The following is a 12,181-nucleotide window of genomic DNA, read 5'->3' as shown; positions in this document are numbered from 1 at the left end:
GAGTGTTGAAAATATTGAAGGTGAAAGGCTCTATGAGCTCCTTTGAAATGGAGTCATGGCTTCCTTCCCTATTTTTCCATCAAGCCTGTAGACGCCTTAAACATTGTGTTTAATAATAAACAACTAGGGTGGTCTTTCTTTCTCCGAAACTTAACCGGTAAAAAAACTATTCCTCGACGGCGTCCTTTCGACAGGTTGCCCATCTGTCACATTAAAGAATGGCGCCGTGGGAATTGTATTACTTTATGCAGTGTTGACTACATACGTGGTCTTTTTTTATAAAAACAAAATACTGGCTCTAACAAGAGTTTATCGTAATAACTAATAAATATCTACAGATATGTAGTCCTTAGATATGACTTTTAGATGGACTCAACTAGGATCAATAACAAACATCTCCTCAGCCTGGTTTCTGTATTCTCATGTCAGCGTAGTTTACAAAGCAGACTATCATTTTATCGGTTTGTGAGAAAAAAATATAAGAAATATAAGAAACACATGTAAATTATTCTGTATGCTGTACTTGACCTGCATCAAATAAACAGATTTCATATTTGTCTTTATTTTTCAGCTAATTTGCTTTGTTTTCCAGACAGTTACAAGAAAATAGCCTCCCGTTACAGCTTCTTATTCACATGGAACCATTGCATTCTTACAAAGGTGCAGGTTCTGGATAAAGAGTAGCATTAGCAGAGCCTGGGTTGAAATGATGACAGAGCCACATCTTTACCGCTCTTTAACCTCAAACATCTCACGCATAATTTTACAAATCAAGGGTTCCCATCCTGACACAATCCCAAAATGCCAAACCCCAGGCTTCACGACATGACAGTCCACACAGCATTCCCCGTCTCTTACACATTGTATTGTCCACACAGCCAAATTGCATCTGCTCAGGCTGCAGCCCCCTGGAAAGGGAAATGATAATAACAAGGCTTGGGCCTTTAGACTGATGATCATTCATACAGGGACGACTAATACATAATATATGTTCCAACCGATCTATAAAACTCCTCAAAGTTTTCATGGATTTGTTTTTTATTTAATGCTCTTTTCAGTTCGTATAATAAAAACACCAGCAGTAGTAGTTGATGTACCATTTTAAAGTGGGAGGAAACTCATTTATTCAAGTTAAATAGAGGAAGAACAAAACAGGAGAAGAAAAGTCTGGACTAGCAATAAATCACAAAGTGGTTATAACAAATAATAATGCCTTTAGAGTCCCAGCTTTAACATGAAATCCTTTGTTAAGACAAAGATCTGAACTCAGCCCCAAGATGCTACATGTTTCAGCCCATTGGCATGTAGCATCTATCAACGGTTTCTTTAAAGACTTATTACACTATGTTTTATACTCAATATATAACATTTTGATTACTTGTTCACTGTTACTGTTTTTCTGAGCACACAAAACACATTTACTGCGGGGGACACACAGATACAGGACAGAGACATACAGCTCCAGGAAAAATGAAGAGACCACTCAACATTGTTCTTAAATCTTTATCTCTACATGTATGGCAGCCATTCCAGTGTCTGTTGAATTCCAACACAGAGAAATGTTGTCAGTAGTTTATAGAACACAATAAGAAAAATTGTTTTAACTCAAAGACATACCTATTAATAGTAAAACAAGTAATGCTGAAGTGGTCTCTTCATTTTTCCGGAGCTGTATATGGTGGTAGAAAGAATACTCAAAGAATATAACAGAAAAGTTTCCTTGATAAATGATAAATACATCCTAGTATGAAATTCAAAAATCTGAGCGATGGCTTCCACTGATTGGCCCAGCAAACAGAAAACAGTTTTACAGATTCAGGCTCAGATGTCCTGACCTTCAGTCCCTGCTGTGGGTCACACACTCACACAATGTCCATACTGTCCACGGTGTGCCCTGTTTGGTGCTTCTAAAGCCGGTGGTCCTGTTAGTTTCCCATCAGTGCTGCTGGAGCCCCCCCTGCGGTTCCTTCCCATGGCTGACTCTGGCTCTGTTTGAGCACGGGGATCCAGACCAGGCCAGTGACCAGGAACATGAGACCCACAGAGAGGAGGAGGGGGCCCAGCAGGTAGGGGACGCCGGCCGTCTGGGTGAAGTAGAGCAGGGACAGGGCGGTGCCGGACCCAAACAGCAGCGCGCCCACACCGATGGCCAGGATGGGCCTGAAGTAGAGTCGCCAGCAGGATGGAGCCTCGCCCTGGTGAGGGTGGAGAGGGGCGGAGGCCTCAGTGTCCCCCACACCTTGGCAGGACGGATCCATGGTGGCTATGGTTGAAGCTGTGGGGAGCAAGGGCCGAGCACAGTCTAAACAAGGGTACAAACAGGATTACTCCTCTGAATGTTTCCTACAAATGAGCAGACTCTCAGTCCAAAGCCTATTGGTAACTGACAACTCAAGTGTTATTTTATTTGTAATGTTATTATATTTATATTATAATAGTTTTTTTTATCACTGTCCTTATTTTATTTTTATATGTTTATGTATGCACCATAACACCAAGACAAATTCCTCGTATGTGTTAACCTACTTGGCAATAAACCTGATTCTGATTCTGAAAATGTAGAGTTAAACACGAGTATTATAAATATTTATCACTTTATTTTTATTCTTAATGTTGTCAGTCTAACACGTTACGGTACATTCATGTTCCTCTCAGTATGAACTATAATAATGTTTTTATATATTTTGAGTCTACTACAATACAGCAAATGTTAGCATGCTAGCACACATCACTTTATGAGGTCATAGTAAATGAACCTCAGATTATCATTGCCATTCTGAGCATGTTAGCTTGCGCACGTTAGCATCTAGCTCTAAAGGCTCAGTGTTTAACAGCTGGTCACTGCAACATTTAGCCAATGTTACTCAAACATCAGGAAAGGTGCAGGATCTTCAGGAAGTGACCATCAGCGGCAGATTGATGCTGCTCCTGTTAGTATTCAGCAGCAGCATGGTGTATGACTGATGGCAATGTGAGTTAATGGAGCTGGAGGTGAGTAAACATGGTGGCCCTGTATTCAGCTGAAGGCAACCAAACTAGCTCGGACAAAACATACAAGGAAATCCTTCAGGGTAAAACAAAAACTGAAGGACTACATTTTAATTGATCTCTAGTGGAATGTATTCCCCTAACTGTCAACAACAAGACGAACACACAGCTATAGAGGGAGATGTTGCCAACTCCATGGGAAGGAAAGTAGCCATTGGCTGTCCTAAAAGACGCTAAATGACGTCATCACCTAATTTGCATAATTTGCCGTATGCATGTGACAGACGCTGGAGGACAGAGTATCGCTGTCATCATGAAAATGTAGCAGAATAATGAAACTCTGAGGTCTTATTATAAATGGCCAAACATTTACAGACATATCAGTACAATGATAAGTCTCTTGAAATGTGGTTCCTTCATTTTATACCGTTTTTTCATTGGATGTACGTGATTTTGGCATGTCCCACACACGGCTCTGCTAAATACAGTGTGTAATAAGTGGTTAAATGAGACTAAATAATAAAAAAACAAAAACGATATAGTTGTATTGTCCACAACAAGTTATTTGATAAAACGAGTCATTTTGATCATGTATATTCTATTTTCATCATGATATTGCACATTTTGCATGTGTCCCTGAAATTGCTGTCCACCCTGTCATTATGGGGTAACTGCCCCTTAAGTAACCCCTGATGTCTTCAGTGACATTACTACCATCATGTTGTCTTTCTTCAATGGAGGCTGAAACAGTGGCTAGTAGAGTAAGTATTTACACTTATATTTCGTAATTTTCATCATATTATGTGTGTAGTCGTATGTTGTCAAACTTGTCATGTCCACTCTGTCATAGTGAAATATCAATTAATATAAAAACCTTTCAGAAATTTGAAATATATTTGTAAAACAATACACAGTCACCTTGCTAGCTGAATCATGTTGCTAACTGAAGGTCCACCATGTGCTCATTAAATGCTGACTTTGAATGCTTTGAATCCCAGGCCCGTAGCCAGCATTGTGGTGGGGGGGGATCTTTTCCCCCCGAAAGTGGACTTCATTTGGCTCCCTACTCCAATGCCCCCTAAATACACCAGCACACTTCAAATCTTTTAATTTAGACATATTTTATTCATCGTCAAGTTTGTTGTGAGTCTGTTGTTGCTGTCCTTCATTTTTTGTCTGTTGCTCCCCACTGTTAACATAAATGGACATGAATTGCTTCAATTGAGCTATCTCTATAGTCATTAAAACTTTAACAAGAATGAAGAATTTGATATAAATGTAAGTGTTACTCAAACTTCCTACATCTGTGATTGTCTGTCTCTGTTGCTCACCTCAGTTGTCTGTTGCTTTCTTCCATTGCCTGTCTGTTGCTGCCCTCCATTGTCTGTCTCTGTTGTTGTTCTGTCTGTCTGTTGTTGCTGTCCTTTATTGTCTATCTCTCCACTGTTGACATAAATAGATAACAATTACTTCATGAAGTACACTATCGGTATGGTCATTAAAACTTAAACATGAATTAATAATGATATAAATTGAAGTGTTCCAGAAAAGAGCTTTCAAACAGCATCAAAACCATCTCTTTGTAATTTAAATTGACATAATCAAGGTTGAATGTGTAGTGCCCTACCCTCTTACTTAAAACATTCTTAGTCCATTTCTCCCTTATATTAGTGCCAGATTCATGCAAATGCAGTTCTGGGGTTCTACCTTACCACTAAGAAGGCACACAAAGTTTGATTAAAATCTGTGTCGGTTGGGCCCCAAAGTGTCTGATTTCACGTGAAATGACCCACCCCCCATGTCTCCCTCTTCTTCTTCTATGGCTTCTATTGCATCAGAACGCTCATCAGCTCCAATCGTCTTGGGTGCATTTTTGAGTATAGATCGACAGCTTCATCCAGATCCAGAGCCATGTCGTAGTGGGTATGGATGAGAGCCAAGGATGACATGCGGTCCTCTCCCATGCTGCTCCGCATGAATGTGTTGAGTCTCCGGAGAACACTGGCAGACCTCTCACATTCGCAGGAGGTCACTGGCAAGGTGCATGCAATTTTCAGGAGTTTGAAGATGTTCGGATACATCATCTCATCACACTCTTTGATAGCTGAGGCACATGAGCTTGGTCTTTGGTGTAATGCTTTGACCTGCCACTTCAACTTCCACCGTTTCAGCTCCTGGTCAATGACCTCTGGTGATGGCAAGTCATCTTGGTACAGAGCGACTGCTTCAGAGATGTCCACCGTTACATCTGAGTTGCACTGGACAGATGGAATTAGGCCCATGAGCCTTGATGCGGTCACAGAGAGGGGACTAAATCTGGACTCAAACTCTGAAATGACATGGTCTAAGAAGGGTATCGTCATGTTCCGGAGATAGTACTCCTTCACTCCTTCAGCGGGTACATTTTCCCTGTGTTTCTGCCTTCCAGCTGCTCTCGGCTGGGTTGGTTCCACGTTGACCTGAGCAGCCATCCTAACTGCTTGTTCGTAGATTTGATTGAAGTCGTCGTCGATGGTCTCGCGGAGCTCCTTGTAGACAGACTTCACCTCATCAACCATGCTAAATGCCTCGATGATGTCGAGTGAGGTGCTTTGCAGTTTCACCGTGATGCCCGCCAGGTGGGATAAAACTTGGTATACGGTGAGGAATGTGAGGATGAATCCAAAGTTTTGTAGCCCACTCAAGAGACCATAGGCCTCTGCTTTGTACTTGCCCTCCCATCCACTGGTGACATCTTCACTGTACTCCTCTGTATGGAGACCCTGTGCCATGACTTCCAGAGCCTTAATAATGAAGACAAAGGCACTGTAGAAGTGACTGTAGGCATCATGCCGTGCTGCCCATCTTGTGCGGCTGAGGTCAATCAGGGGCTTCCGCTTTCCGGTAGAATGTGCCTCCTTATCTACAACCTCCTTGAGAAGGTGTTCCCTCTTCGGGCTGCAGGTGAAGAACATGACGATGTACTTCATCTTATCAATCATGTTGCGCACAACTGGAAGAGCACAAGAGCGTGCAATGACAAGGTTCAAGCAATGCCCATTGCAGTGCATATAAACTGCCTTAGGCGCATCCTTTTTTATCAAAGCTTGAACGCCAACATTTTCGCTGCTCATATTGCTGGCGCCATCGTACCCCTGGCCTCGACAGTCAGCAATCTCTATGCTTAGATGACTCAGCACATCTTTGATCGCGCTTGCAATGTGGCGACCTGTGATCCGTGGCAAAGTACAAATCTCAAGCAACTCCTCTCTGATATTTAAGTCTTTGTCCACGAAGCGAACACACATTGGCATCAGCTCTTCATTATGGGATGTGACCTCATCAGCTAGGACTGTGTACATCTGAGCATGCCTGACCTCTTCCACGATCTTGGCCTGAATCATGTGCTTCCCTATTACATCAATCATTTCATTTTGGCTTTGAGGTGATAGATATGTGGCATTTTTTAGCTTTGGTTTCTCCAAATGCTGCTTCAGCTTTTCATCGTGATTTGAAAGCAGTTTCAATAGGGCCAAGAAATTCCCAGGATTGCCACTACAATGCTGCTGCTCAGCTGATCCTCTCAGTGCAATGCATTGACGGCCACAGTAGAGAACAGCCTCTGCAACGCACTTGAGAATGTGCCTGTTCTCTTTGATGTTGGTCTCCTTTGCACTGTCCATACGGACTGATATCCGGGTATTGGGGTTTTCATGTGACTGTCGAAACAGTTTTGCTCTTTCAAATGCCACTAAATGGTTTGCTTTCGATTGGTGGCTTCCAATTATCTTCGTTTTCTTATGCCATTTACTGAAGGGCGCATTTATCAGTGAAGTTGACTGTTTCCTCTCTGTGGCATTGAGAAAGAGAGCACAGCATATGCAGAAAGCGCCATCGAGTTTCATGCTGTAAACCAGCCACCATCCATGCTCCTCAAACCAATCATACCTGAATGCCCTGTTGCACCCACCAATAAATGTAGTTGGGAAAATGAAATGTTTCGAAGGTCTGACGTGGTTTTTCACCAAATTGTACTTTTGGCCATCAGACATCTGACACACAGCCTGTGCTATTTCCTCAATAGATTTGGTTGCATCTATGAAGAAGCCAAGGTCACTGTCAAGTACAGAGCTCGGCTGGGCTACCTCACATTCTGCTGCCTGTCTCACTCTCACATCCTCAGCCACTTCAGGAGCTGCTGCATCTCTCTGCTCTTCCACTGCACTGTTACCTGGCAAGGCTGTTTCATTGCTGCTACTACTAGCTGCTGGTAGCTCACCCTCCACATGCTGACTCACTAAATAAATACAGCAAAAGAAAGACATTTAAGTCAATTTTAGAGTATTTCAAACCAGACATAATAATAATTTTATTCTCTGAATTATTTTATTTTCTATTGTGCACATAGAATTGTGAGGGTTTGGGTAATTTCATCAAGCAGATATATTGCATTTGTCATAAAACGGTTTTAACAAAAAGCACACACAACAAACGTCTGACAACAAACATCTGCACCTGAAACACAAACATCAGGTGCAGGGAAACTACACTGATTGACTCACATACACCCTATCCATGTTTAACCCCCTTTTTTTTTTTACACCTCTATACTGTATTTTATTTACTATGGCCTTAGGAGCAACAGGCATGGTGACAGTAAAATACAGCCTAGCTGGAGCAACAGGCATGGTGACAGTAAAATACAGCCTAGCTTGATCATCAGCATTGCAAAGTGAGTTACTGAATGTTATTGTCACTTACATTTCTTAAAAATCAACTAATGGGCATAAAATAATTTGGCTTTAGTGTGGGGGGAACCCCTCATAAAATCCGTTTCACTTTCAGGAAAAGGTGGAGAGGCACCAATAGAGACCGAGGTCGAAACTGCACATAATAAGTTCTGTCATAGACATCTGAAGCCGCGAGCACAAAATGGTAACACTCTGCGTCAAGACAGTAGACTCAGGAGACAGACACTAGTCTAAAACAGACGGGGGGAACTGTCAGCTATGTGGCACTTGCAGAGCACAAGCATAACGAGATGGAGGGGGGGAGACATTGAAGCACCGAAGTCACGTTAACACGCCAAGCAATACACTTTTAACAATCCCGAAAATAGTTACTGTTACGTTCGCTATGTTTCCTACAAAATTGACAGTGGTATTTTCTGTGTTCGGCGAGGGATGGGGCTAGCATATAGCCTAATGGAGCTAGGCAACCACTGACAAGTAGCCTAGGTCAGTGAGTGTTCAGATGCAGCTAGGTCTAGCAGCTAAGTAGTGAAGAAATAGAAGCCCTGCACTCAGCAGCTTACCGATTTTGGTCCTTTTCTGGAATAAGTCACCAATGTTTTGGGACAATGTTGCCGCCGACTTCTTTCGTTTACGTTCCTTGTCTTCTTTTTTACCCATTTTCGCTATTCTTCTGATTCTTCTTTGTTCCTATGTAATAGGCGATTAGGCTAGCTACCAACAGAAATGGGGGCATTACCGCCACCGCCTGGATTGGTGTAAAACAGTCTGAACAAAATGTGTAAACAGAAATATTAACCATTTTTCTTACTCGTCACTTCTCTGAGTCTACTTTTCTTTTTTATTAGTCTGGATTTTGATATTGTAAATTTAGATTTGAATCATGTATATTCACCGGAGATGAACAATTCATTCATTGAATAGCCCACATATCTTGAGGGGCGTGTCTGTGTATGGGGGGAGGGGGGGGGGGGGGGGGGGTCGAGTGCGGGAGGGGGATCGAACGAACCCTTCGATCCCCCCTGGCTACGGGCCTGAATCCAGTGGTGGGCCGTCAGGGCCAGCAAGGCCTTCTCTGCTGGCCTAAACATCATCAGAATATAAATTACATTTTGATATATTTTTTCCACAAATACGTATTAAATTATTCCCCATAGTCTATTCTCTTCATTTTATAGCGTTCGTCTTGGCTGCGCTGCTTCCAGCCTCAGAACGAGATTTGGAGGGCTGGCCTTTATGTTAGAGCTTTTATCCAATCATATTTCAGCCATAATGTGTTGCTAGGGTCAAAGAAATCTGCCCTTAGGCCTTCAGAATCAACAGTGCGGGCGGCTGTAGCTTAAAGTGAACGCAAACAAAATTGTGGCGTTAACCAATCAGATTTCGAGGTGGCGACAACGGGCCAGCTAGCAGGCGTACGCTAACGTTAGCACGTGCACATCTTCTGATTGGATACGCACTATTGAGAGGCAGAGCTAGGCAGTAGGCAGAGCCATACAGTCTATGGGCAAAGCTAGCAAACAGAACTAGAACTTGAGCGAGCTAATTTGTGTAGATTTCTACAAGCTATTTTTTTCAACCCACAATGGCTGAAGGAGGAGAAGAGATCAATTTGGTCGAAGATATAATAACAACGCCATTTTCAAAACGAACTTTTCAAGTAAAGCTACACATCTTGAAAAGGTGAACGACCCACTCCAACGCTAGCGAGCCTAGCACAGCAGGGAAACTACGAGCGGTACCCCTGGCTCACAGCCTCCGAGAGGCACTGCAAATTGTACTGCCGGGAATGCCTGGTATTTGCAACTGATCGATTTGGTGTTTGGAGCCACACTAAATTTGCAAACTTGAGTTGTCTAACCAAGGCAGCAACGAGACACCAAAGCACAGCTGGGCACTTTTGGGGACACCCGAGTGGATCTACAGCTCAACGAACAAGTGCGCAGGGAAACGGAGCTCCACAACGAAAGGGTGAACAAAAATAGCGAAATATTGAAAGACTGATTGATTGTGTCCTGTTTTTGGGTAAACAGGAACTTTCATTTAGGGGACACGATGAAAGCGCCGAGTCCAGAAACAGAGGAAACTACGTGGAGCTTCTTTCTTTTCTCAACAACACAGATTTGCATTACCACCTGTACACAAACAACATGTTTACTGGGACGTCAGGTAAAATACAAAACGACCTGATGTATGCTATTGCTGAAGTGATGGGAGAAGAGATCAAAATGAAGATTAAAAAAGCACCCTTTGTCGCTGTTATGGTGGACGAGACGTCAGATGTGGGTAATGTAGCACAGCTGGCACTTGTTCTGCGTTATGTGACAGACACAGGTGTCAAGGAGCGGTTTGTCAGATAATCTGATTAATTAAGTTAACTGTATATGCTGATGTATTGATTATAAATGCTTCGGAAATATTAATATAACTCTGTACTTGACTATGTTAAGGTGATGCAACGCCCGGTTATACTGCGTTTCTGTCTAAATGTATAGTTTCTAGAGCCATGGCGTCATAATGATGGTATTAAGAGGTGGAATAATTCAGGTAGGACTGTGTAGGACATCACTGAAGGCCTAGGTGTGAAATGCACGGCCCGCCACTGTTTGAATCACATTCCATAAATCAATTGGTCATGTATTGTTACATTTTAGAATATCACATTTAGTCAAAAGACTGTTATGTGGGTTGAAATTGCTAGCTCTACATCCAACCCTCCTCCTTTATCCGAGCTTGGGACCTGCAAAGTGTCCCTGTAAGCCAGAGTGGGATCAGCTGGGGCTTTGCGCATGCTCCTCTGTCCTCTTTTGGGACGGCGGACGGGCTCAGCACCCACTGCTCGTTGAGGAGAGTAATTGCAGGAAAGTCTCAAATAACAACAATAAAAGTCTCTAGATTTGTCGCTAGTAGCTCTTGACAAAAAAAGTCAACAGATTTAGCGAGAAAGTCGCGTAGTTGGCAACACTGTATAGAGGACCTACCAACAATAGAAGGCAGTGCTACTGTGCAGCATTCATCTGTAAATAATGAGTTATAAACATCTAAGCAAACACTGGAAAACTGAAACACTGACTATAATTAAATGTTTTATGTCAACTGTATTAGGTTAGTTGAAAGAAATAATATTAAGTTGAACCTAATATTTTGTAGTTAAATGTAATATTATTGCTTTCAACTAACTCGTATTGTTATGAGAAATCTGTTGACATAAAACATTTAATGAAAGTCGAATTTTTCAGTGTGGAATATACACACAACCGCATGACATCCATCGCAAAAATAAGAATCAACTTGAAACTCTAACTGAACAGATTGAAAACACCACTAAAGAAAAGACATCTTGGAACTTAAAGCAAACAATATCATCTCATCTTTCCCCATAGGCAGGAAAAATAGGAAAGAGCGATTCCTGTACAATCTATATATGGATGACTGAATTCAAATGAACTGGAGTGAGGGACCTGATGACCTCCTGTTACCCATGGATAGAACAGAGCCCTCATTTCTCTGCAAAATACAGGAAGCTCCTTGGGGAAGATCTTTGGAGCTATACCCACATGTTTTTCAGTATGAAACATCTATTGTGTATTTCTTTTCATAGGCTCTGTTGGCAATAACAATACAGAATGATGGCACACTTATCTAATTATTAAAAGCACAGAAAAAATAAAGGACTTTCAATCTTTACCATAGAGTTTCATTTCTGGTTGATGAGAAAAGGACGTAAACCTGTCTTCAAAATGGAATGGAAAAAAATGGAGAGCCCTGAGCCAGATAAAGTGCCACAATTCCCATGATCAGGATCTCAGTCTGACAGCAGAGAGCGGCTGGATCAGCAGGAGTGTGATGCTGAGTTCAGGGACCTCTTGATCAGCCACATGAATTAACAGACAAGTCTTAAAAGAGAACAAGTGAAATGTGAGTGTCCAGCTTACCTAGAGCCTTTGTGTGTCTCCCTGATGGACCAGCGCTGACTGACTGCTGATGGACAACTGATCCATCACAGCCCCCCTCCTCTATACTCCTCAGCAGGATTAGTGATATCCTCATGTAATATAATGTAGGAAAATAATACAATTGTGATTGTTTGAGGAAAAAATCATAATGTAATTAATCCCACTTAAAGGAGCAGTGCTTAACTCACGGCAACCATAGACGGTATTGGGGGGGGTTCAGCAGTCAGGAACTAACCCTGACAAAAAGCATCAAAAGTTGCTTAACAGCACCGTTGTGTTGGAGAGTGGTGAGCTCTTCAATCCTACTCTCACTGATGGTCATAAAGGGGGGTGGGGAGGGTCTTTCATGACTAAAAGAACAAGATCACAGATACAAGCGGCCGGTACGGGGTTTCTCTGAGGGTGGCGAGCATCTCCCTTAGGGATAAGATGAGGAGTTTAGTCATGGGGAGGGAGTTGGAGTAGATCCGCTGATCCCAGTTGAGGAGGTTCAAGCAGGATGGAGGC

At 42.4% G+C, this 12,181-nt stretch overlaps 2 protein-coding genes across 5 annotated transcripts; both read right to left on the bottom strand.

The window, feature by feature from the left end:
- Window positions 1-1,013: 1,013 nt before the first annotated feature.
- On the bottom strand, window positions 1,014-11,702 carry LOC134878614 (phosphoinositide-interacting protein-like). Its single transcript, XM_063904771.1, has 2 exons — window positions 11,654-11,702; window positions 1,014-2,275 (listed from the first exon to the last, which is right to left on the bottom strand). The coding sequence occupies exon 2, from the start codon at window positions 2,256-2,258 to the stop codon at window positions 1,926-1,928; it is 333 nt and encodes a 110-aa protein (XP_063760841.1). The 5' UTR covers window positions 2,259-2,275; window positions 11,654-11,702; the 3' UTR covers window positions 1,014-1,925.
- On the bottom strand, window positions 3,985-8,708 carry LOC134878744 (52 kDa repressor of the inhibitor of the protein kinase-like). 4 transcript variants are annotated; one of them, XR_010167718.1, is made up of 3 exons: window positions 8,282-8,708; window positions 4,320-4,431; window positions 3,985-4,177 (listed from the first exon to the last, which is right to left on the bottom strand). XR_010167718.1 is itself a non-coding variant. In XM_063904954.1 (2 exons), exon 1 carries the CDS (start codon window positions 7,290-7,292, stop codon window positions 4,815-4,817), a length of 2,478 nt encoding a protein of 825 aa, XP_063761024.1. In that variant the 5' UTR covers window positions 7,293-7,601; the 3' UTR covers window positions 3,985-4,431; window positions 4,782-4,814. The 4 variants fall into 4 exon arrangements, 1 of the variants encoding a protein (XP_063761024.1); XR_010167716.1 differs by lacking the exon at window positions 8,282-8,708 and adding an exon at window positions 4,782-7,601; XR_010167717.1 differs by having other exon boundaries at window positions 3,985-4,431.
- Window positions 11,703-12,181: the final 479 nt, after the last annotated feature.

Source organism: Eleginops maclovinus, chromosome 16 (assembly GCF_036324505.1).
Source record: "Eleginops maclovinus isolate JMC-PN-2008 ecotype Puerto Natales chromosome 16, JC_Emac_rtc_rv5, whole genome shotgun sequence".
In the NCBI taxonomy this organism is placed as follows: Eukaryota; Metazoa; Chordata; class Actinopteri; order Perciformes; family Eleginopidae; genus Eleginops; species Eleginops maclovinus.
Note: the sequence above shows the minus strand (reverse complement) of the source record. Positions and strands in the feature narration are given on the sequence as shown.